This window comes from Mytilus trossulus, chromosome 7 (assembly GCF_036588685.1).
Source record: "Mytilus trossulus isolate FHL-02 chromosome 7, PNRI_Mtr1.1.1.hap1, whole genome shotgun sequence".
Lineage (NCBI taxonomy): Eukaryota > Metazoa > Mollusca > Bivalvia > Mytilida > Mytilidae > Mytilus > Mytilus trossulus.
The window spans coordinates 14,201,397-14,226,666 of NC_086379.1; the positions used below are offsets into that span (position 1 = coordinate 14,201,397).

Genomic DNA, 25,270 nt, shown 5'->3' on the forward strand with positions numbered 1-25,270 from the left:
ACGAATACAAGTCACTGAAGATGCTTCACCATTACCTTGAAGGAAGCTGTTAAAGTCCATACATAATTCATGTCAATTAGGTTAAGTCAGTTTGACAATTTCTATGAAGTATAGGCAAGAAAGACTGACCATAATTTATAAGCAACCAATTTTTCAAATTTATTAAAAAAAAACACTAAAGAATTAACTAGAGAAGAGAACGCAGATAAGCGACCTAAATTCAGTAAAACCTTTAAGATCATTCACAAAACACGATAAAGACGGCCGGCAACTAGTAACAGTCACTGGACAACAGGCTCAATTGCTTGGTTAAAATTTGGCAGGGTTAAACCATTTAAGCTTGTGAGCGTCCACTTCTCCCCAAAACTGGACGAATTGAAGGTCGTGCTTTGGCCTATAAAGGTTTTCTTTTACATATTGTGACTAAGATGGTAAGTTGTCTCATTGGCACTCGTACAACATCTTCTTACTTGTCTATGATACAACAAAGTGCAATATATTGAGAACAAGCTGTAGAAATTCCTATAAATGATGTGCTTCATCAGTTCGGAACTGTGCAGTAAACAACTACACAGATGACAAAATCGAGCACACAAATTGCAGAGATAAGAGTCTTGTATAAAGCAAATCATATCGTCAATGATTTCGTTGTTATGGCTTTGTTGAGATTGAACAACAACTGTAATATAAAATTGGGAATTGAAATATGGAAAGTATGTCAAGACACAACAACTCGAACAAAGAGCAGATAACAGTCGAAAGCCACCATGGAATGGGTCTGCAATGCATCGAAAAATCTCGCATCTGGAGGTTGGCAACCTCCAGATGCGGAATTTTCATTTGGCATCAGCTGTGCCCTAAATGAAATGTGTTCTAGTACAGTGAAAAGGGACAGCAACTTAACTCCAAAATATATAAATGAACTTAAATTAAAAAACAATAAAAGACTAACATAGGCTAGTGGCTCCTGGCTTGGGATAGGCGCTACAGTTTGGCGCGGTTAAACATGTTTTGTGCCCCCCCCCCCCCCAAAAACCACGCTATATATCCAGAGTATAACAGAGTTGATTTCCGTGTAAAAAGTAATACCACAAAAATACTGAACTTAGCAGAAAGTCAATTCGGAAAGTCCATAATCACATGGGAAAATCAATTAACATCAAAAGCGAATGGACAAGAACTGTCATATTCCTGACTTGGTACATAGAAAACGGTGGATTAAACCTGGTTTTATAGCGCTAATCCTCACGTAAACGTTCAACATATAATTATAATATGAACAGATTAGGGAAGGTATAATTATTTATACATGTTTATCATTTAAGATTTACATCAAAATAACATTCAGTAACTGTTTATATCATTGTATTGCTACTTTGTGTCTTTCGTCCTTTTACGTCATTGTAAAATATTTTAAATCTCTAACTGTTTTGCAGGTGCGGATCCAGAACTGGGGGGGGGGGGGGGGGTTGGAACCCCCCTTTTTTGGAAGATCAATGCATTTGAATGGGGACATGTAGTTGGAACCCCCCCCCCCCTTTGTCCTGGGTTAGACCCTCCCCCCTCTTTTAAAATGGCTGAATCCGCCCCTGTTTTGGTTCTAATGCATCCTTGGCCTTCTAATTTGCGGCTTTGATTATTCTTCCTGCAGGTAAATATAGATAAGCGCTTCGGACGCATGCAGTTCATAACATGATCTTGTCACTTGTTATGTCTATAATAACGACTTTTTGTGTATATCCAATTGTCAACTGATTTTACAGTTTGTTTGATTTAAAACACCGCTATATTCTAGTTTGAAAAGAGTGCAAACCGCTTCAAAACAGCGGTCAGCGTTTGCTTTCTGCATTAAAATTGAGAATAAAAATCGGGAATGTGTCAAAGACACAACAACCCGACCGTAGAAAAAAAACTACAGCAGAAGGTCACCAACAGGTCTTCAATGTAGCGAGAAATCCCCGGTTATAAATGGTTATAAATATGAATCTGATTAAATTAGATATAATACACTATTCTTCATTTTTCAAAGAAATTTTTATTATTGTTTTCGTCATAAAACAATCTGAGGCAGTTGGTCTTCCTACTTTATGTTTGGTCATCCAGGAATAGTTAATACTTACTATGTGGTATAGTTTTTCTCGATGTTGAAGGTGGTACATTTTGTACTGGGATACATGTATATATTCTGTGAAGCATATTTTGTCTCATTGTCATTTATAATAGATCTCCATAAGAAAGAATTTGAAAGACCATTGAATCCATACATTTTTTAGTGTTACAAAAATCAGTAATTTCAATCAAGTACATACAACTACGTTAAAGTAACAAAAAATAAGTAAAATACCGAACTTCTTGGTAAATTCAAAAAGGGGAAGTACATAAAAAAATGACATAAACCAAACGATAATCGGTATATAAATAGACATATACCAAACGATAATCGGTATAGAAATAGACATATACCAAACGATAATCGGTATATAAATAGACATATACCAAACGATAATCGGTATATAAATAGACATATACCAAACGATAATCGGTATATAAATGACATAAAAATTATACCAAACGATAATCGGTATATAAATTGACATATACCAAACGATAATCGGTATATAAATAGCAGAATATAATTGGTGAACAAATTGTAAACACTAAATACAATTACTATGTTCTGCTAACAAAATATGACAAAGAAGATGGAAATAAGAACTTCAAAGATAGGATATAAGAAAGAAGATGTGGTATGATTGCCAATGAGACAACTCTCCACAAGAGACCAACTGACACAGAAATTAACAACAATAGGTCACCGTTCGGCCTTCAACGACGAGCAAAGCCCACACCACATATTCGGCTCGAAATGACAAATGTAAACCATTCCAAAAAAGATAATATAGTAATGAAAAATAAACTGCTGAATGATATTCCCGCTCATCATCAGAAGAGTGATGATCTAGACTTAGTAATCCCAAGAAGTATATGATGTTTATAAATATGTAATTGTATCATTTCTGTTCAAAATGTGAGGGAAAAGGCGCGGGGATGGCAAACAAACATTTGCAAATAGGATTGATTATAATATATTTAATAACTGTTTCTAGTTTGGCGTCCCCTCTCAAACCTCCAAAGAGTACTTCCCATATGGTTATAAATATAAATCTGATTAAATTAGATATGATACACTATTCCTCATTATTCAAAGAAATTTTATGAAGATACGAATGATCCCTACAAACAGTTATATATATACAGAAAACACATTAAAAAGATTATAATAATGTTCCCGTACGTGCATAACTCTACCGGATTAATCCTGGTAGTGCTGCCAATGTATAGTCGATCCTCCTAAGAGAATGTACATATACATTTAGATTAATATAGTTTTCAAATCTTATTATTATGAACAATATACCAAACGACATATACCAAACGATAATCGGTATATAAATAGACATATACCAAACGATAATCGGTATATAAATAGATATATACCAAACGATAATCGGTATATAAATAGACATATACCAAACGATAATCGGTATATAAATGACATAAAAATTATACCAAACGATAATCGGTATATAAATTGACATATACCAAACGATAATCGGTATATAAATAGCAGAATATAATTGGTGAACAAATGGTAAACACTAAATACAATTACTATGTTCTGCTAACAAAACATGACAAAGAAGATGGAAATAAGAACTTCAAAGATAGGATATAAGAAAGAAGATGTGGTATGATTGCCAATGAGACAACTCTCCGTAAGAGACCAACTGACACAGAAATTAACAACAATAGGTCACCGTTCGGCCTTCAACGACGAGCAAAGCCCACACCACATATTCGGCTCAAAATGACAAATGTAAACCATTCCAAAAAAGATAATATAGTAATGAAAAATAAACTGCTGAATGATATTCCCGCTCATCATCAGAAGAGTGATGATCTAGACTTAGTAATCCCAAGTATATGATGTTTATAAATATGTAATTGTATCATTTCTGTTCAAAATGTGAGGGAAAAGGGGCGGGGATGGCAAACAAACATTTGCAAATAGGATTGATTATAATATATTCAATAACTGTTTCTAGTTTGGCGTCCCCTCTCAAACCTCCAAAGAGTACTTCCCATATGGTTATAAATATAAATCTGATTAAATTAGATATGATACACTATTCCTCATTATTCAAAGAAATTTTATGAAGATACGAATGATCCCTACAAACAGTTATATATATACAGAAAACACATTATAAAGATTATAATAATGTTCCCGTACGTGCATAACTCTACCGGATTAATCCGGGTAGTGCTGCCAATATATAGTCGATCCTCCTAAGAGAATGTACATATACATTTAGATTAATATAGTTTTCAAATCTTATTATTATGAACAATTATACTATATAATGGTATTAATATAACAACTATATTTCTACATTCTTTGCTCCTTCGAGAACAAAAAATGTGTTATTGTTTTCAGCGAAATCAACATTATCATATTTCTAATTTAATATAATTAGGAAAAGTAACTATATAACATCAGTTTTATATGTATATGTTTTATGGCAATCAGTATGTGACACTTTAATAAACAAATTAATATATATTATAGTATTTATTTCATTTCAAACTAATTTTATAACTAAACGATAATGTGTTATATGAACAGGCACCCTATGCAAACTAATCATCATAAATAAACTCCACATAATTGTGTACATGAATTCCAAACGTACAACATTTCCACAATTACAATTTACCCTTAAATAGTAAAGAATAAGATCACCCAGGTACATGCATGTACGTTTTCGATCTACAAATTCAAGATAAGATACCCCACATGAATTTACGTTTCTCATCTACAAATTCGAAAGATTATTTATAATCTATCTCACACTTATTATCATCAATAGCTATTAGATAAACCTTACCCCATGTTAAAACAAGATATATCCACCCAGGAGTTGAAGAATCCATCACATCCTTATGAACAATATGTACACCCGGAAGTAATTTAAACAGATTCATTGCATACTTGAATTGGTATATTGTTGTTGACTTTATCCTTATACAGTATACAGGTCACTTTAAACTTTTAAAGGTTTGAATTTTAATTTATTATTTAAAGGTAGATAACATTATACAGAGTTACACAAAGGGACGTAGAAATAAGGAAATTTTGTTTAAAGATAAACATACGACATTTTTGTCAATTTTCTAATAAAAAACAGGAACAAGATATTTTCAGGAATACTTGCTTTAAAGAATTTTTATACTTAAAAAGGTAAACATTAAAAAATACATTTATTTTAGCGTTATAACCATTTTGGTTTTATATTACTATTTATACAAAAAGGTAGATTTGTATTTATATACCTGTAACCAGTTTCACAAAAATGTATATGGAAGTGTTTAACGACCTTGACTGGCTTTTCACAAAGAAATATAATCGTTAGTATAATTATACTGAATTGATTAAATAAGATGTATGTTTAATTATGATACGTTATTTTGCTCGGCTAACAGCAATCTCGAGTCTTTCTAAAATTAACATTCATTTCAATATGAAATGCAACATTCAAGATGACACACGTCTCCACAATAAAGTTTATAAACTTGATAGTTATCGTGTTTTCATGAATGTAGCGAAACATATAAAGCATGTAAAATAATTTCATAGGGTGTAAAAGCATTGACATAGCTTCATGCAAAATGTACTTCGGACAACGCTTTTTCTAGTGTATGTAAACATGATTATATCATAATATTCGATTTTACTGTATCTTCTCTTTATTTTTTCAGTCTCGCCTGCCATCATTTATGTTTATACATGTAATGTTTACTAGTGTATTTTCCTCTTGTACACTTTTAAAATATGTATGAGGTTAAAAAAAAAGAAGAATTGGAACCTTATAGAATACAACACTTTTACAGCAGCTTCTACAAAATGTACCCTACGTGCGAACCGTGACAAATTGAATGTAGAATTAATGCATTGGAAAAACAAATGAAAAGCTTAATATATATATATACAATAAAGTCAATGTCAGGACAATATAAACTTTTTGTATGAGGCTGATCATGAGAAACTGGGGAAGGGCGAGATAAAAGAGGGACGCAAGATACCAAAGGGACAGTCAAACTTATAAATCTAAAACAAACTGACAACGCCATGGCTAAAAATGAAAAAGACAAATAGAAAAACAATAGTACACATGACACAACATAGAAAACTAAAGAATAAACAACACGACCCCAATCTGATTCTACCGAGTCATTCCCCCAATTTTGCGTCGAGTACAAACAAGTGTATATTTTTATGACATTGACCTAATATTGTTTTAATACTGCAACTTAACTTAATACCTTGATACATTTGTAGCTTTTTGAATTGTAAAACAAATGTTAAATTTATTTTCATCCCTTAATGGACGCCTGCTTGTGGAAAAAGTGTTCCATGGCGAAATTGACATTGCACAAAATAAAACTGTGTAACTATATTTAGTTTAAAAAAAAACACAACTACATGTAGTTACAGTATAAAACTTTCAATATTATGGTTACAGAAAAAACAAGCTTTCATAAAAATGAAATGCTTCTTTTTTTAATTCTTTTGGAGTGTACAGGCGTTGATCTTGCTCGCTTCATACATGTACAAAATGCTTCGGTCAACAATTTTACACCCAATTAGAATGATAAAAGAACCGTTAAATTCTAAGTAAAAGTATAGAAGAACCAATTAAAGTTATTTATCGAATGTAATTTAAATGTTTTCAATGATTTTTGTCCTCGATTTTGCCATCCATTTATTTTTAATCTGATCCGACAGTTAAGTCATATTCATAGAGAAAAAAACTGTATGTCATGGATTATGCGTTTCGTCTATAAAAGACTAATCAATGAACGGCTAAAATTAAAAAAAAAAAAGGTTAAGAGGCCAAAAAGTACAAAATGGTCATTAAGTTCTGAAAGGTTTGTAAAAAATATACGCCTGGTAATGTCGATTATTTTTCTGTACAAGTAAATACTTATAGCGGCGTTATACATGTACTTCTAATTAAAAAAATAAATGTTGATAAAAGGATCTGCAACCCAACAACATACATAAACCCTCACCCAAATTAAACATAGTAACCCAAAAATAACTAGTATTGCCCATGTGGTGTAATTATAACGCAAACTTCCTAATACGTTTCATCACGATTCGTCAAGTTAATGTGGCGTGGGGGAAAACGATTTATAGTATTTAAGGAAGGACATTGTCTAAAACATCATTTATATTTGAGGAAGGACATTAATTTGTCTAAAAATATCATTTTATAAGATTAAACAAAGCCGTTGTTTCTATTTCAATTAATTTACATTTTGTCCACGATATTCATTTCTTACTATACGATATGTTTTTTGTTCGTTTATTACAGGACGAATTGTGAAATTATATAGTTTTTGCATGTTACATCATTGTGCTTGTGTATAAAAAATTGTTATGATTGACAATGAGACACCTCTCCGCCAGAGACAAAATGAAACAAAAAAATAAAAATTATAGATCACCTTTATACCGCCTTTCACAATAAGTAAAACAAATATACCACATTATTAGCAATAAAGACTGTGCAGTCCTTATATCATTGTTTTTCATATTGACGGAATTTAATGATTTATTTACTGCTGCTCTTAACGCCACGTTCTGCACTTTTGGCTCTATTGTGGTGTTAAAGTCGTATTGATGAAGGGAGCCGGATTACGAGGAGGTAGCCACCGATCTTTGCACATGCCACGTGTAAGGTTGGAATTGACAGCCTCAGTGTTGACAGATCGACTAGTGATACAGTACAGTAGGTGGACTACTTCGACTATTCGGTCATCTAGGCTCTGATACTTAAGTTACTTAAAAAAAAATACCAACAAGACAAAGAAAGGATTTTAGCCTAATGATCGCGTTCATGTTCTCGGTGGTAGATAACGACCATGTGTCTTTGTGGGGAGGGTTGTGGTATTTAATATATTCGTTTTTGTGAAAGATGTGAAGTGGAAAATCGTTTGTCGACAGTTATTAATATACCACGAGTATTTTAAAAAAAACAGCGCTGAGACAATGAATGTAATTGATTAGATTGAGTTCTTCCATATCACAGTTGAAAAAATACACGTGTTCTCAGATAAATAAATAAAAGAAATGATATAATTAAAGAAATCAACAAATAAAAAAAAAAAATTAAATCTTACCTCTGATTAGTTATAATAATTCTCTTGTGAAACTATTCTATATGGAGATAGATGAAGTTCAGTCGTAGATGAGGGTGTTTCTTTTATAAACCATTTCATGATGGATACGGATGTAGTATGAAGTAGAAGTTGTTAAAGTGTACATATTGCATATAGTTGTTTCCTTACATAACACTTATGATTTAAAGTACAAGTTTATATTTGTGAAGATTTTGTAAAAATACATGTTACATAGAAAATTGAATAATTTTAAAAGCTTACTTCTACGTCACTCATTGAAAGTCATGACCCCGAATAACCCGCCCTAAAACATCCTTGTTATCGGCCTAATTAGTCTACTATATTTCGTTTTATCATATTTTACTTGAATAACAAAAAATCGGATATTGTGGTCTGTATAGATACATGTAAGCTTTAGGAAAAAAAATGTCAATATCATTCCTTGAATTTTGTATTTTTCGTAGGTAAAAAGTGCAAAGGTCAAGTTTATCGGTTCCGTTGTATAAAATATTAAAGCGTATATGTCCATATTTTTCAGCGCAAGTGTGCTGTTATGTTACAGAACAAAAGTGCAAATCCCTGCGCTCTATTTCATCCACATATTCGACTTTTTGATTTTTTACAGGTTAAAATCACATTATATATCATGATACTTTTTTAAAATATATTGTGATGTACACACCATACATAGACATCTTTTGTAGAATGCCATAGGAGGATCACGGCGGGGGGGGGGGGGGGGGGGGTCCCCTTTCCTCCCTTATTTTGGCCGATCAATGCATTTGAATGGGGACATATAGTAAGAATCCCCTTTATCCTGGGTTGGGACCCCCTTTTTTAAATGGCTGGATCCCCCCTGATTATTATTGTTCTGAGTTCACTTCAACTCTAAAACTTTGTTCAGACCTCTGTCATACAGTTATATCTTTTAGGAGGTGTTCATCTACAAACATCGAATTATAGTTCGAGCTTTAGGTGAGTTCGAATTATAGTTCGAGCTTGAGTTAAGTTCGAATTATATTTCGCATTCGAGTCAAGTCAGAGTAGTTAAGAGTTTGAGAAAACATTCGAGTAAGTGCTCGGTAGAGTTTGAGTTGAGTTTACTAGACTTGTAGATGTTTTGATAAGAGCACGAACCACTGAAAATTATGCAATACAAATATCAGAATTGATTTGCACAGATAGAATATATTCAAAATAGGGAGAGAGCATGCAAATCAAAATCCAGAAAAAAAACCCCATATTATACTGTTTATAACCAAGATTTAAGAAAGATTCTATAAAATGAAAGAAGATGTGCCATAAACGTAAGTGAATATCGTAAGATTTTCAATGAGAACAAAATCCATCGGAAGCCTGATGTAAGCACAGTATAATAGGTCAGCAAATGGTCTTTTACCATTTCAAAACAACCTCAAACATATAGCATGCTAGAAAAAAATGAAAACTGTACAATTTTATTCAAAAGAATGAACTTACATCCTGATTTATTAACAAAACAATCTGAATGATTAAGTATACAAATCTGGTACATGTATACACCACTGAATTTGGTCTTTAAATGTGCATGGAAGAGGCATAACATTATACAGAATGTTTTCCGTTATAACATGTTTGCGAGCGCTCAAACATACATGCATTTAGTAAACGTTTTGAAAAAGTATACTAAAGTCACTTATTGTTTTCAGATATTTCATCGTGACTACAATCAGTGAATATTGGATCTTCAACAAAAGTTTCTACGAAATATTTTTGACTCCAAGAAAACATCCCAATTTGTTTAAAGAATAGACAGATATAAAATTATGATAAAACATATTAATTGCATGCAAACACACATATAGACAATAATAGTGCATTGACTTGATATAGATCTATCAACGATATAAGGATGAGGCTTAGTAATGGTGAAATGCGAGGCTCTCTCGAGCCTTTCCCCCGTTTCGGGCCGAATCCTTATATCGTTGATATGTCAAGTCAAATGAATGCACTATTATTGTCTGTATACTCTATAAATTGTTATTTAATGTGTTAATGTTATTTATTTTATTAAAATATTGTGAAAAAAAACCTTTAATAAGGCTTCATTTAAGAATTGAATGCTTCTTTTTGTAAATTTATTGGGTGGTAAAAGCGTTGACCGAAGTACATTTTGTATGAAGCGCGGAAGCGCTTCATTCTAAAAATGTACGCACGGTCAACGCTTTTACAACCCTATAAAGTTTCAAAAAGAAGTATTCAATACTTATAATTACATTTTTTTTAGCTCAAATCATGAAAACACGATTTTTTTCCTGTTTTATTTAATTCACCTGTGCACTTTTTTGTGGGACCTCGTGTCATCATGCATGCTAAATGTTATTGTCTGATGCAATTGTTTACGGAATAACATGTTAGCCAATCAGAATAACGTATTATAATGAAACTTACATCTAATGTAATTATACAAAAATGTATCATGCAGGCGGAGAAACACACAACACGATGAAATCTACATTTCCTGTTGAAAACAGAAATCGATGGTGAACGAATTCGTTCGAATATGGACTAAAAAATCAGCGATAAGCATAAAACATCATTATTCATAGGTTGTAAAGAAAAATACTAGAACAAGTGAAATATTTTTTTTTTCCAAAAATTGTAAAAGAAACAAGTTTGAGTCATTCCACGCATCGTTGTGTACATTGGAAACAAGAAAAGGTCGAAGAGGTCGTATGAATAATTATAAAAAAAATAATTTCGGCAACTTCTATTTAAATGTTCATGAGGAAAAGTAATATCGGACCAGTGACTATTTTTTACAAAAGATATATACAGTTAACGCATTTTGGCTTCTCAAATAGAACGAGTGCAGTATTAACAAGGCACTCGCGCATTTCGACTGCGTGCGATGATCGTATATTTTTATGTCATATTCAGTCACTGACATGATATCACTTTTTCTCATGAATACTTTGAAATTTCCGAAATAATTGAACAGATATATCATGTTAAGGAGGGGTATTTTTCGCAAATACCCCTCAATAACAAGATGTATCTGTTTAATTACACCGAATGTTAATGTACTAAAACGCATTGATGATCGTGAAGTTACAAGCGTCCAGTCGGATAGAGTATTTTTTGGCAAATACCACGGCAGAGAGGGTAAAAAGTGCATATCCTTTTAGCAAATACCCCGGCGGCGTTCAAAATGAACGATATTCATTTGATAACAGTAAATTGGTGAAAAATACACTGGCTATCAACCAATCAAAACCCCGGATTCTTACATAAGGTGTAATACATTAATTATTCATACGACCTATTCAACCTGTTCTTGTTTTCCAACAGTACAAAGACTCAAACTTATTTCTTTTGCAATTTTATCCCCAATAAAATATTTTACTTGTTAATATTTTTGGTCTGCAAACTATAAATCATTATGTTTTATGCTTATTGTTGATATTTTAGTTCATTAGTTCATTCTTAAACAACATCGTTCATCGATTGCGAATGTCAACAGGTAATGTACATTTCATCGTGTTGTATAGTTCTCCGCCTGCATGATATGAGGCCTTTTTATAAAAGGGGGAAGTTTCCCAATATTACATCAAATGATATTAACATTAACACATTAAACAATTTGTTACAATTGAAAATGTGTTTTTAGAATGTAGTATAAAGACAAGAATAGTGCATTGACTTGTTAATAATAAGTTAATGCACTAGTATTGGTTATTTACATTTATAATGATATATCTGAGTAATGTGACACCAACATATTAAAAAATTCTCGCGATGCAGTATTTATATTTTATATCGAAAACATGTTCTCGTCTTGGTATTTATATTATATTTGACCCTAGCTGAAAGTTATTTACAAACACATTTATACATACTTAAAAAAACAATTGTAACCATCACCCAAATGGAGACTATATCAATTGAGTAACAAAAACTCTGCTGTAACATCAGGTAAATAAACTCATCATAGATACATCCAAAAAAGTAAAAAAAATAAAATAAAGCCAAATAAAGTACGAAGTTGAAGAGCATTGAAAACCAAAATTCCTAAAAGTTTTGCCAAACACAGCTACATGTAAGGTAATCTTTGTCTGAGGTAGAAAAGCCTTTAATTTAGTATTTCGAAAATTATAAATTTTGTAAACAGTTAATTTATAAATATAACCATATCAATGATAATTCATGTCAGCACAAAAAGTGCTGATTACTGGGCTTGTGATATCCTCGGGGAAACATATCTCCACCAGCAGTGGCATCAACCCTGTGGTTGTAAATAAACTCATCATAGATACCAGGACTAAATTTTGTATATACGCCAGACGCGCTTTTCGTCTACAAAAGACTCATCAGTGACGCTCGAAACCTAAAAAGTTACAAAGTGTGTGCGCTCTGTATGATTACACGGTTATACGTTTCGATATCTTTCAATTCATGTTTATTTCTAAATACATGTACTTTTTGTTCAGTGTTTTCTAAACTTACTACATGTTACTAATATGAAGGCCTGTAGAGATTATTCAGTTGATGAAACAACTATTTAATTCAATAAATTATTATTAACAATTATTAAGTATAGAAAGCCGTAATAATCACTAATAAACTATTGTATTATTTATAAAACTCGTATTAACTAATTGATTAATAAATTATTATTTATTAAGAAAAATCGTTATTTGCAAATCATCGAAATCACGTGACATAGGGTTAATATTTACAGAAAAATAAAATATAAACCATTTCCAAATGAAATGAATTCTGATACGGATGTGCGTTCGAAAGTGCATATTTTCCAAGCATTAATTGTAAGATGTATATATTTGCTACATAGCGTAATAATTTTATGGCGAGTCGTTATTGTGCGAGACAGTGATTTCTTTTGGATATATTCAGTATTTGTCGGAATAATAGTCTTTGAAGGATTTGTGATAATAATTAAAAGAAAAGGAGTTGAATTTAAATGGTAAGACCCAAAATGCATCACCTATCACAAACCTTTGAAAATATTCTTGATACTTGTTGACTATTTATCATTGAATTGCAAATGTATATGAAAGGTAAATTTTACATGAAGTATACGTCTGGAGAAACAGCAACAAAAACGAACAACGATAACAAAAAAATAATTCTGAGGGAGTTTAAAAGAGTTGACCGAGGGTTGACCGAAGCACATTTTGTTTAATAATAAAACAATCACTTTATTCCTATATATTTACAAGTGACTTCGAGTTCTTCGTTTGTTTTTCAATGCATTGTTGTGATGTTGTCATGAATAGCACAAAAGTCATGTGTTTTATTTAGAAATAACTACGTTTCAAATACAATTAATATATATGTCAGACGAAACCCTAATTGCCTTTACTTTTGATTGGCTGAAAGTAATCAATAGTCGGTAGGTATACACAATGAACATGTATTCCAAATTAAATATCTGAGTTAATTTTTACTTCTTTTTTTTTTAAATAGGATGGCCCAAATACGAAAGCCTATTAGGGCCATCCTAATTTTTTTTAATTATCGCGTTTAAACTCGGATATCAACCAAAAACTTCATTTTAACCAAATGTTTTATTTTTAAGCCATGTCGTTCATAGTGCTTGTGTGATCATCGGACATATTATTTTTAACTAGATGCTCTAATACTGATTGTGATCAAGTTTTGTTAAATTTGTCTCAGTTGTTTCTGAGAAGAACATTTCTGGTTTGCATAACACGACAAGGGCAACTAGACACTCAATGGCCACATCAGGACTATTTTAAAAACTACTTGGAGTTATTGACCATTTTACTATTAGTAACGAACCTAAACAGTTTTGTAAAAGTAATGAGGTGTCGGATCAGTTGTCGAGACACAGATTCTCCATATAAGGCCGAATTTACCTAAAATAAAAAAAATGATACATGTACCTATCAAACATTAATAAAAAAAATTCGGAAAAAAATCAAAATTTATCCTAGAAACATACTACTCCTTTATTTTAGATAACTTAAAGGTATGATAATACAGCAATCAATATGCATGATAAATGGAACACAAAAACACATCCTCTTTTGTAACAACAGTTAGAAAGTATATACTAGCATATTTACTGAATGTGCAATGCGATTCATTATTTTCTATTTTGTTTAATTTGTTCTATTTATCTATTTACATATCCAAGGTTTTCGTCCTGCATTTTAACCTATTCGTTGGTCAATGTACCGTCAATATGGCAGCTAGAACTGTTCCGTAATATCAATCCAAGTACGACTAATACAACATCTATAAGCACATCAAATGTAAGTAATCATTTTTTCGAGTATTTGTTTCGCAAAACCCTGCCCGAAAATGGGACAGTGGTGTAACAATACAACATATTTTCTTAAGAACAAACTATGAAAAAAGACATTGAGAAGGGTTAAACTCATCAAATCCATACAAAGCAGACAAAACAACTTACAATAAAAACAGACCGGACGCGGCAGGGTATTTATTCATCAACCACAGCGTACTAAAATGATGCTTAGTACAGATTTAGGAGTACTCTCTGTCTTTGAGAGTCAGTTGATTAGCTACGAAACTACGGTTCTAACTTCCTTGTCGAAGTCGATAAGTTTGGCTGTTCTATTTATGTCCATTTAGGTCTGAACGTTTCTTGGTAATTACACATCTTCCTTTTTTGAAAAACAAAATGAATTCACGAACTTCAACATAATAAATATACAATTGCAAACCTTGTTACTAACATAATTACATTTTAACTATTAAGATTTAGATTATTGAAACACATGCATGTAATCATCTTCGAGCGTTCAAACATCGATTACTTTGTGTTCGTTAAATGCCAATTGGCAAATATTTCATACACGTACAGGACGATCCGGCAAGGTTTATGTAAAAACACATGATGGGATATAGATTGCACATATGCTGCATCCTACTTACATTTGTGTTCCTTATAGCATTAGTTTCTGAACTTCTACTTTATATTTATTATCACAGTCAAAGTGCAATGTTTATTGTGTAAAAACAGGTAGATGTGGTATGATTGTTAATGAGACACATATTCACCTGAGTTCAAATGCCAGGCTATAAAGATACATAAAGAATGTAACGCGGTTATGTTTTGTGTGTAATAGAGCTACAACCATCCATTACCTTCGACAGTGGTGTAACCGAGTCTCTGCAAAGTATAAGAACAAACTGGCGTAACTTAAGAGATCAGTACAAAGCACAAAAACCACCTTCATAAAAATAAAAGGAACAAATCACTGATGTAGGAGTTCTAGCAGTTATTATGCTAGTCCACTTATTAATTATTAACTTAACGTTCTTCAAGATCAGAGTTTTAAACTGAACATATCCTACAGAATTCAAACAACGACATCATAACTATCAAAATAATCTATAGCTTGTGGTTCGGTGTGAGGCAAGACTCCGTGTTGAAGGCCGTACATTGACCTATAATAGTTTACTTTTTTTAATTGTTATTTAGATGGAGAGTTGTCTCATTGGCACTCACACCACATCCTCTTATATCTATGTATAAAAAGTAAAAACACAAAAATACCGAACTCCGAGGAAAATTCAAAAAGGAAAATCAAAAATCAAAAGGCAAAATCAAAAGTCCAAACACATCAAACGAATGGATAACAACTGTCATATTCCTGACTTGGTACAGGCATTTTCTAATGTAGAAAATGGTGGATTGAACCTGGTTTTATAGCTAGCTAAACCTCTCAATTGTATGACAGTCGCATCAAATTCCATTACATTGTCAACGATGTATGAACAAAACAAACATACTCAAAGAGTACAAATGTCAAAAATAGGGGTACAGCAGTCAATATTGTGTTATCATCTTAATATCACTATAAAAACAACAAATGTAACGAAGAATCACAAAAAGGCATACATCAAATTTAACATACTCATTTTGCTTTTCTTGTACCAATTAATTTATGTATATAAAAAAAGTCTACCCGTAGAGGAAAGAAGGTTTTCATTGCTGGTGTAAAAATGCGCGTTTGAAATTCGTACAGGTAGACATAAAAATAGTTTTGTCGTTAAAAGTATGAACAAAACAAACATACTTGCATTATTATAAAAACAACAAATGTAACGAAAAAAAAAAGGAATACATCAAATTTATTATACTCATTATGCTTTACTTATACCACTTAATTTATCTATATAAAGTCTATCCGTAAAGAATAGATGGTTTTCATTGCTGGTGTAAAATTGCGCGTTTGAAATTCGCACAGGTAGACATAAAAATAATTTTGTCGTTCAAAGTATGAAGGTATACATACATGCATAGTCACGTAAAGTTGATATAACAAACAACAGACTCAACAGTAAATGTAATAATAATAAATAAATAAGGTGTGGTTCAAAGTATGACGGGATAGATACGTACAGTATCACGTCAGATGTATAGCCGTATCTCTGAATTATATTTTCGTTATATTTCAGTCTGTCATACCTATATATCTTAACGATGAAACTTGGATTTTTGGTTTGGAACACACATTTCTACTTTGTATTATATTCGGAAGATGGTTACTACCAAAGGGTTTCTTATCGCGTGACAAATTGTCCAGTCTATTGCTGCTGTTAATAGGAAAGGCATGTGACGTAACGGACTTTTTTACTCTCATAAATGAGACAAAAGTCCGCGAGGATACAAAGTTGGTCTATGCAATTTTGTCAACTTGGAGTGTAAGCGTAGTCCAGTTTACATTTGTGCTTACAGAAATTGAAAGTCCAAGCGGAAATAGTTCTTCAAGACGAATAACTCAACTTCAAAAAGTATTGCTTGGAACAGATGCCTGGTGTTGCACAATTTCTATCTTTATGGAAGAGTTACCATTCCTGATAATGCGGGCATATACCATAGCGACGCATAATATAACTTCGTACAGTACATTGTTTTTTATCACCAAAAATGTGTTACTGCTTTTAATGCTGTTTTATAGAATTTTAAGTGTATTTTTTAAAGAGTTTGAAATTCATTGGCCCGTCGTTCCGATTACTAAAGTAAGATGGTCACATGATACGCGCCAAACTTCACGCGAAAGAAATGACATCGTCCTTGCCGCGGTAATTTAGAAGAACAGTTGAGATCAGGTTCAACAGGAATAAACACGAGGTCTAATAGCATGGAAAGCCAATGGGGTCAAAATTCTTAATTCGTAACTTGTCAATTCGTTACTTGTAACTGTGTAATTTCTAAATTGTTAATTCGTAAATTGTTAATTTGTAACTTGTTACTGTGAAATTCATAATGCTTAATTCGTAAATTGTCAATTTGTAACTTGCACCTTAAGTTTGTAGTTTCAACATTCTTAATCGATAAATTGTAAGTTTGTTACTTGTAACTGTGCAATTTCATAATGCTTCATTCGTAAATTTTCAATTTGTAACTTGTATTTTTGTATCAAAATTCAACATTCTTCATTTGTTAATTGTCAATTTGTAACTTGTAGACTTCAAAATTCTTTATTTTATAAATTGTCTTTTTGTATATTGATGTTTTGTAACTTGTAACATGTGACTTGTCGATTCGTGAATTGTCGATGTTTGGAATGTCGAAGTGTAAATGTCATCGTTGCATTATGCTAACGATCATTATGTACTAAAATATAATCCTGGTACCTTTGATAAACTATTATGACGACAGATGGCGCTCGGCTTCTTCCTCTGCGCATAAGCCTCCTGTAAGTAGGAGCACCGCCATATGGAATATATACCAAAGAAGTTTAAATCAATCATGTACAGCGCATACATATAAAAGATAACAAATAGATAAATACATTGTTTATGTTATAAGGCATGTATAAAAGGGACTCGGTTTTATATTGAGGTAACCTCGTATAAACATGTGTGTTGACTGTACTGGTCACTAAACCTGTAATGAGGTGTGTCACTTCCTTTATTAAGGTATATTGATGGAACGGGCTTTCTTATCAACTTCGCAAATATATTACTGACTCTTGGCAAAAAAAAATCTACTTAATATTTAACCGGGTCAAAACAAGACTAAAAACATGAAATATAAGACGGTGCTGGAAAAATACTTATATTGTCCTGGGCCCCGCACATTTTGGACTCAATGTATAATGGCAGAAATGGGTTGACAACCATCATTCATTAATATTATAATCTCAATATTAAAATTTCAGAAAAGAATGTGATTATCTAATGATATGTTTAAATACAAGAAACAAATGAACGAACAGTCTTTATTTATTTGGCTCCTGCGTAATAAACATAAATCAGGAATCTGATGTACAGTAGTTGTCGTTTTTTTATGTAATTTATACGTGTTTCTCGTTTCTTTTTGCATTTTTTATATAGATTAGACTGTTGGTTTTCCCGTTTGAATGGTTTTACACTAGTAATTTTGGGGCCCTTTATAGCGTGTTGCTCGGTGTGAGCCAAGGCTCCGTGTTGAAGGTCGTATCTTGACCTATAATGGATAACTTTTATAAATTGTTATTTTGATGGAGAATTGTCTCATTGGCGCTCATACCACATCTTCCTATATCTATAAAAATGTTTAATGATAACATATAAGTACTTTGCAAAACAAACTAAATGGAAAATTATTTTAAATGAGTCACTTAGTTAATGTATACTATATATCAAATGTTGAATATGCACTATTTTGTAATAAAATCTAAAGGAACCAGAAAACTAATCGAGGCCTTAAAATTTGAGATATTGTCAAACGGAATGCGAGAAAACCGCATATATTTTAATGGTCAGGTCAATAATGGGATATAGCATATCGTCAATCGTATGGAACCAGTACACATCTACAAACATCAATAAGCTTGAAAGAATACAGCAACAACTTGCGAGATTTATAACAGGAGACTACTTTGGCTGCGACTCAAACACGCCCACTAAACTGAAACTACAAGACAAACAGACAAGACGCTCAAGCCAGAAGCTATTATTTCTGTACGAGGTGGTCGTAGTGCTATAGAACCAGACAATTAAAAAAAAAAGCTCGTCCAAAAAGAACACCAAATTGCTGTCAAGGGCCCGATTTAACAATTATCAGTCAAGCAATGTTGTGAACAAACATGCAGATAAAAAACTACACGAAGTGTTTTGAGATCTCATCGAGTAAAATACAACAAATTTCTAATTTTTCGCAAAAACAGTATGCGAATAGAACCTCTTTGAAGAAGCGCAGTGCGTACACCGAGCGTGGACAGCCGTTCGGAAACTACTCTCATGCATCGTCAATACATCGACGGTGCTCTCTCTACCGTTTTATTAAAACATGTATTTATATCCACAACATTCTCCTACAGATACAGTTCAAAAATGAGCATGGTACAAGATCGAAATAAATAAGGAGGTGTCCCCGCTATATACTTTTTAATGACCATGATCGTTAAACTATGAAACTGTTTATTTTTTACTACAAGCGTCACCTACATTAATTTGAGAACGGAGATGGGTAATGTGTCAAAGAGACAACAACCCGACCATAGAGCAGACAACAACCGAAGGCCACCAATGGGTCTTCAATGCAACGAGAGACCTTCTTAAATTCAAACTGACCATTATTCCGTGCGTTCATCGTGTATCGTGCGTGTTGCGTGCGTGCATCGTGCGTGTACCAATCGTGCGTTCATCATTCATCGCACTGTGTATTTTCCGTGTAACGTTCGTGCATCGTGTATTCTTAATCGTGTATCGTGCGCTCTTCAATCATTGAATTTCATTCTTAACCGTGTGTCGTGCGTTCGTCAATCGTGTATAATTAAGAAATAATTCATGGGGGCTTGAATATATCGTGATTTTACCACGGGTTGGCCCTTTATGACAAATATTTTACCCTGAGCGTTAGATATATTCAAGCCTCCATGAATTATTTCGATTCTAATAGGACAAATACGGCAATTCTTTTGGATCAAAGCGCTCTAGGTGGAGGCAAATATTTGCCGTTCTCGTAAATAAACGCACTATTAAATTGACGTAAAAGAACGGAGCAAACTGAATTAGTGACATGTTTTAACTATTTAAAATAACGTATTTAGATAGTTTTGGGTGAATTTAAATGATAATTTACTTATATGTCTAACATGTATAAAAAAAAAAGGCTTATAATAGTTATCAAAAGTACCAGGATTATAATTTTATACGCCAGACGCGCGTTTCGTCTACATAAGACTCATCAGTGACGCTCAGATCAAAATAGTTAAAAAGCCAAACAAATACAAAGTTGAAGAGCATATTATAACACATTTTAGCATCGTGTGTTTACGTTTCCTTGTTGTGATGATTTTCGGATTCACAAGCGTGAATTTCCCCGTAAAATGCTTATATTCTGACGTCATTGTTCTATGACGTCGGGTTCCTCATTCATTAAAAAACATATGACGTGGGGGTACAATGGGAACAGCCCATGAAATATATTCATATTTTACCACGGGTGTGTACTCAAAGCGTTTGAAGGACGTCATGTTAGAATTGTGTATATCAAATAACGTGCATTTGTCAAACGTTCATCTCTTATTGTGTAGCTTTCATACATTGCGGTTTTTATATATGATAGTCGGTTATAGAGCTCACCAAAGCTTATATTGTTTTCTCACGGTTAAAGTATATATATATATGTTCTGACTTAAAATAAAATACAGTCATACTTACTTTCTTGTGAACACTTAGTTAACTTCATCGTACATTACGTTCATACAGATTCATGACTTTTTGTGTACATATTTTATCATCTGTAAATATTTCGTGGTTATTCAGTGAATCTTGGCTCGGACTGACACATTTTGATATAATGCTACATGGTGTACGTACAGACAATAACATGATATTGACATTTCTATGACAGAAGAGTAAAAATTGGAATTTCTATTCAACTGAGCGAAATGGACTTAAAAATATACTGTTGGCCAACTGTTATTTGTTAAAAATATTCTGTCAATTAAAAACAAAAGTGCTTTTGCAAAATTCAAATGTGGGGTAGCTCCACTAAAAAAGTAGAAACTGTAAAGTATGAAAGAAAAGAAGTCCACGAGATGACATGTGTTGTAGATAGATATAGGAAGATGTGGAGTGAGTGCCAATGAGACAACTCTCCATCCAAACAACAATCCAAAAAAAAGTAAACCATTATAGGTCAATGTACGGCCTTCAACACGGAGCCTTGGCTTACACCGAACAACAAGCTATAAAGGGCTCAAAAATTACTAGTGTAAAACCATTCAAACGGGAAAACCAACGGTCTAATCTATATAAAAAAAAACGAGAAACGAGTAACACGTATATATTACATAAACAAACGAAAACTACTGTACATCAGATTCCTGACTTAGTACAGTTGCAAACATTTGCAGCGGGATTAAGCGTTTTAATGGATACAAACCTATAAACAATAGCATAACATCACAACATAGAAAAACACACGATAAAATATCAATTGGCAGACTTAACTCAATCAAAAAAACGTAAATAAATACACAATGAACGAATAAATTTGATCTGCAATATCTGAATGCAAATGCAGAGTGAATAAAATATTAGAGACAAACATTCAAGACCAAAAAGCAAACAAACGAGTTCAAACAAAGCCATGGCAAGACACTACTGAGAAATATTAAACCCTTCGAAAATATTGATCAATATTCACTTTAGTAAAAAAACGGTTTTAAAAAAAATAATTTAAATCTTGAAGTTTATACACATGTAGTAGCTCTACTATTGAAGATGAACTTCATGTCATTCTTAAATGCCCATTTTATGTAGTTTTAAGACAGATATTATACATTTTAATGAACATTTCAACCTATAAATATCAGATATATAATAGCGAAAAATTTATATTTTTATTTAATAACGGCAATGTTACTGCTATAGTCGCCAATAACACCAACAATATTTTATTGAAAAGAAACTATCCAAATCTTTGGTTCAACTAGGCTAGATTATAATTCTTCGCTTATTTGGCAAATTCATATGCTACTAAGATATTTTCAAATATTTAAGTTTATAAATATCATTTTTATCTTAGTTTCTAATGGTGACATGCACGTAATGCCATTCCATTGAGAAATACAATATACAAGATTGTCGGGTAAACAGGTAAATGTGGATTGCGGATTGAAATGTTAAATGTCTTGAATTAACAAATTAAACTGAGGCGAATTAACACGAATATGTATATTTTCGTCAACAGTGTTTGAATTCTCTGTTTCAAAATATATAGATATGCAGATTTCGGTATTAGAGATAAGGAATATATTTGTTACAAAATTGGGTTCTTACTTCATTTTTGTAACAATTCTTTGTTGATAATTGATTTTTGTTAAAAGAAATTGATTGAAGAAAAAATGGTATTTTTGTATATTTATCTGGTTAAAAAAAATTCTTCATAATAGATGGAACAAAATCTCAATACGGTATCAAGCCAAATGTTATTTCTTAAAAGAAGGGACATATGCATCTTTTCCCGATATTTCACAGTTTGACGTCGCGCAAAATAACATTTACGGCAGCAATTTTAAATGTGTCGATAAAAAGAACGAATTTTTCAATTATTTATTAAGTAAATTTCTGTCAAAAATATTATTAAGGTCATATAATATGTGATAAGACAGATAATAAAATACTAATTCAATGTCATGCAATAAGGTTTAAGTGCCAGTCTGCCTAAGAATCAGGCAGTGGTGTAAACATGACCAGAAAAAACCACCAAATTTGACATTGATTTCAGTTTATAATATGTAGTTATGCACAAAAATAACATTCATTTCCATTTTCTGTTCTGGTAATAGAAAATACAATTTGGTTGAAATGCACTTGAAATTAATGAATAAGGGGAGATAACTCTGTAATTTGCTATCATTCTACCCAATTTTCTAACCTAGTTATTTGATATTACCAGACATACACAAACGAAAGACTAATACTTTTTAACTCAGGATGATGGTTAGTATCAAATAGCATGATTAGCTCGGTGGGTTTTTTCTAATCATGTTTTAATTTTTACCTAAATTGCCTGATTCTTACAAAGACTGGCACTTAAATGCTAAAAGTCTTTAGAAGAAAGTGTCTGCTTTTTTAGATTTATTCTGCGAATAGTTTTTATCTGTAGAAACATCAAACAGAGAGATAAAGAGAATCACAAATTATTGAATAAAATAGAGGATTGAAATGGAGAATGTGTCAAAGAGACAACAATCCGACCATAGAGCAGAAAATGGTGTGTCCAAACACGACTAAGGACCCCTAAGTGCACTAATGACTTATAATATGCCACTAAGAACTAAAAAGGGTGCTTTACTTGCAAACAAATTTCTTATCTAGATAGAGATTAATAATTGATATTTAAAGCATATATTCAAATTTAATCAATAAGAGATCACAAATGATAATTGAACAATGCCTGTGCCGGTTTTCATTATTTTTTCCGAAAGTTACTGAACTATAAAAGACACGTCAAATTACATAACTGATAACACTATTACCTTAAAAAATGAAGAAAAACAATTATTTGGATAAGAAAATTACCCTGACATTTAGATATATACAGCTGTATTTACCATAAAAATATGTTTTTAAATTGTTTAAAAAACATTTAATATTCATCGGTTTATGATTAAATGAAAAAACATAGAAAATTGTTTAGCTGGGGTTTTTTTTCAGGAAGGAAAATAATGTTTGCATTGAGAAACATAGCCCCTTCCCTATAAATGATCATTAATTTACCTAAGTGGGGGCTTAAATTTGGACACCGATCGCGAGGCCTGACTGCCATAAACAACTGAATACAAACAGCAAACAGTGAAAGACAACGACGGACACAGAATCATTGCACTGAATAATTTCAACTACCATCGAGATCGATTTTTCAAATCTCCTTATCAAATTAGACATGCATTTAAAAAAAAAATTGGGATCTACTGTTTAGTTTCAAATAGGAATTAAAAATGCATTTTCCCAAAGAGTTTTAGGTATAACCCCGAGAATCTCACCTCCTAGAAATTTGAAGTGTCAGGATGTTTGAAAATATGAATGAATTTTCTGACATACTTGAAATTGTATAAGGAATATAAACAAATTTAGTATGTTTACTGTACAAACAAACAACAGACACCAATTGTGTCTTATATTGTTTAATCCATTTGTACTGAGAGCAAAATTTGATTAATTGATTATTCGGTGGTTGTTAAAAACGTCCAATGGCAAAAATGTCATACATATTCAGGACGAAAAGTCGTTTCAGAAGTATATTATGAAGTATTTGGTATTACAAATGTTAAGAATTTGATAACAATGGATAATTTAAGGAACATTGTAACTTACATAAAATCAAAGAAAAGCCGACACGTTCTAAATATTGTTCAACAGTTACTACTCATTTATTGGTGAAATTAACCTAATATGTCCTGTTGATTAGTATATATGTAGAGAACTACAAAAATTTGCAGTGCATGTTAACATAAAAGAATCAAATAATTTCTGTTTAGTGAATACGAAAACAGCTTACAATATTTGTTTTAGATATATACATATATAATCGTTTATAAAATTTATCCGTCAAAGTGAAAAAATATTTAACATAAAAATAAAAATACACAAATCATTTATTTGTTGCAATCAATTATATCAAACATGTAGTTGAAATAATTTCTAGAACAAGTCACTGTCTGTAGGTTTATTTTTCAGATTACTAATAAGGACATTGTCTGCATAAAAACAAAATTTAGATTTTTAATTGTATGAAATAAAATTAGTAAGGGTTTCGCGGAACACAATGTCTCGCCTTCGTTTGTCGTAAACTTGAACTCTCAGACTAAACAAAATCAAGACACTTTATTTTGATTGTTAGGAGCTTCTGTCCAAGTTCACAAATATTTCCGGTGCCTATAAAATAGCCGACTTTAATTAAGTTATTTGAAAATGAGCTGGCAAAATGGCATATTATCTATTATGGTGGTATCGGCAAAACAGCTACAAGTATTGCCTTTAATTTAAATGCATATTAATTTTGAATACTATTCTAAATAAA

At 32.0% G+C, this 25,270-nt stretch overlaps 2 protein-coding genes across 3 annotated transcripts in view; one reads left to right on the forward strand and one right to left on the reverse strand.

The window, feature by feature from the left end:
- Positions 1 to 8,416, reverse strand: part of LOC134724665 (protein PFC0760c-like) — a 24,213-nt gene extending 15,797 nt beyond the window's left edge. Inside the window, exon 1 of one of the 2 annotated variants that reach the window (XM_063587824.1) lies at positions 8,248 to 8,416. The gene's annotated coding sequence lies outside the window, so the exon portion shown is untranslated. The remainder of the gene's footprint in view (positions 1 to 8,247) is intronic. The other variant, XM_063587823.1, reaches the window with a different exon arrangement.
- On the forward strand, positions 3,693 to 18,422 carry LOC134726181 (transmembrane protein 26-like). Its single transcript, XM_063590581.1, has 3 exons — positions 3,693 to 3,749; positions 16,702 to 17,265; positions 18,411 to 18,422. Exons 1-3 carry the CDS (start codon positions 3,693 to 3,695, stop codon positions 18,420 to 18,422), a joined length of 633 nt encoding a protein of 210 aa, XP_063446651.1.
- Positions 18,423 to 25,270: the final 6,848 nt, after the last annotated feature.

Coding starts and splice junctions, on each gene's coding strand:
- LOC134726181 (XM_063590581.1), top strand. CDS start 3,693: ATGACAAAGAAGATGGAAATAAGAACTTCAAAGATAGGATATAAGAAA. Junction 3,750..16,701: donor GATATAAGAAAGAAGATGTG/GTATGATTGCCA, acceptor GTTATATTTCAG/TCTGTCATACCTATATATCT.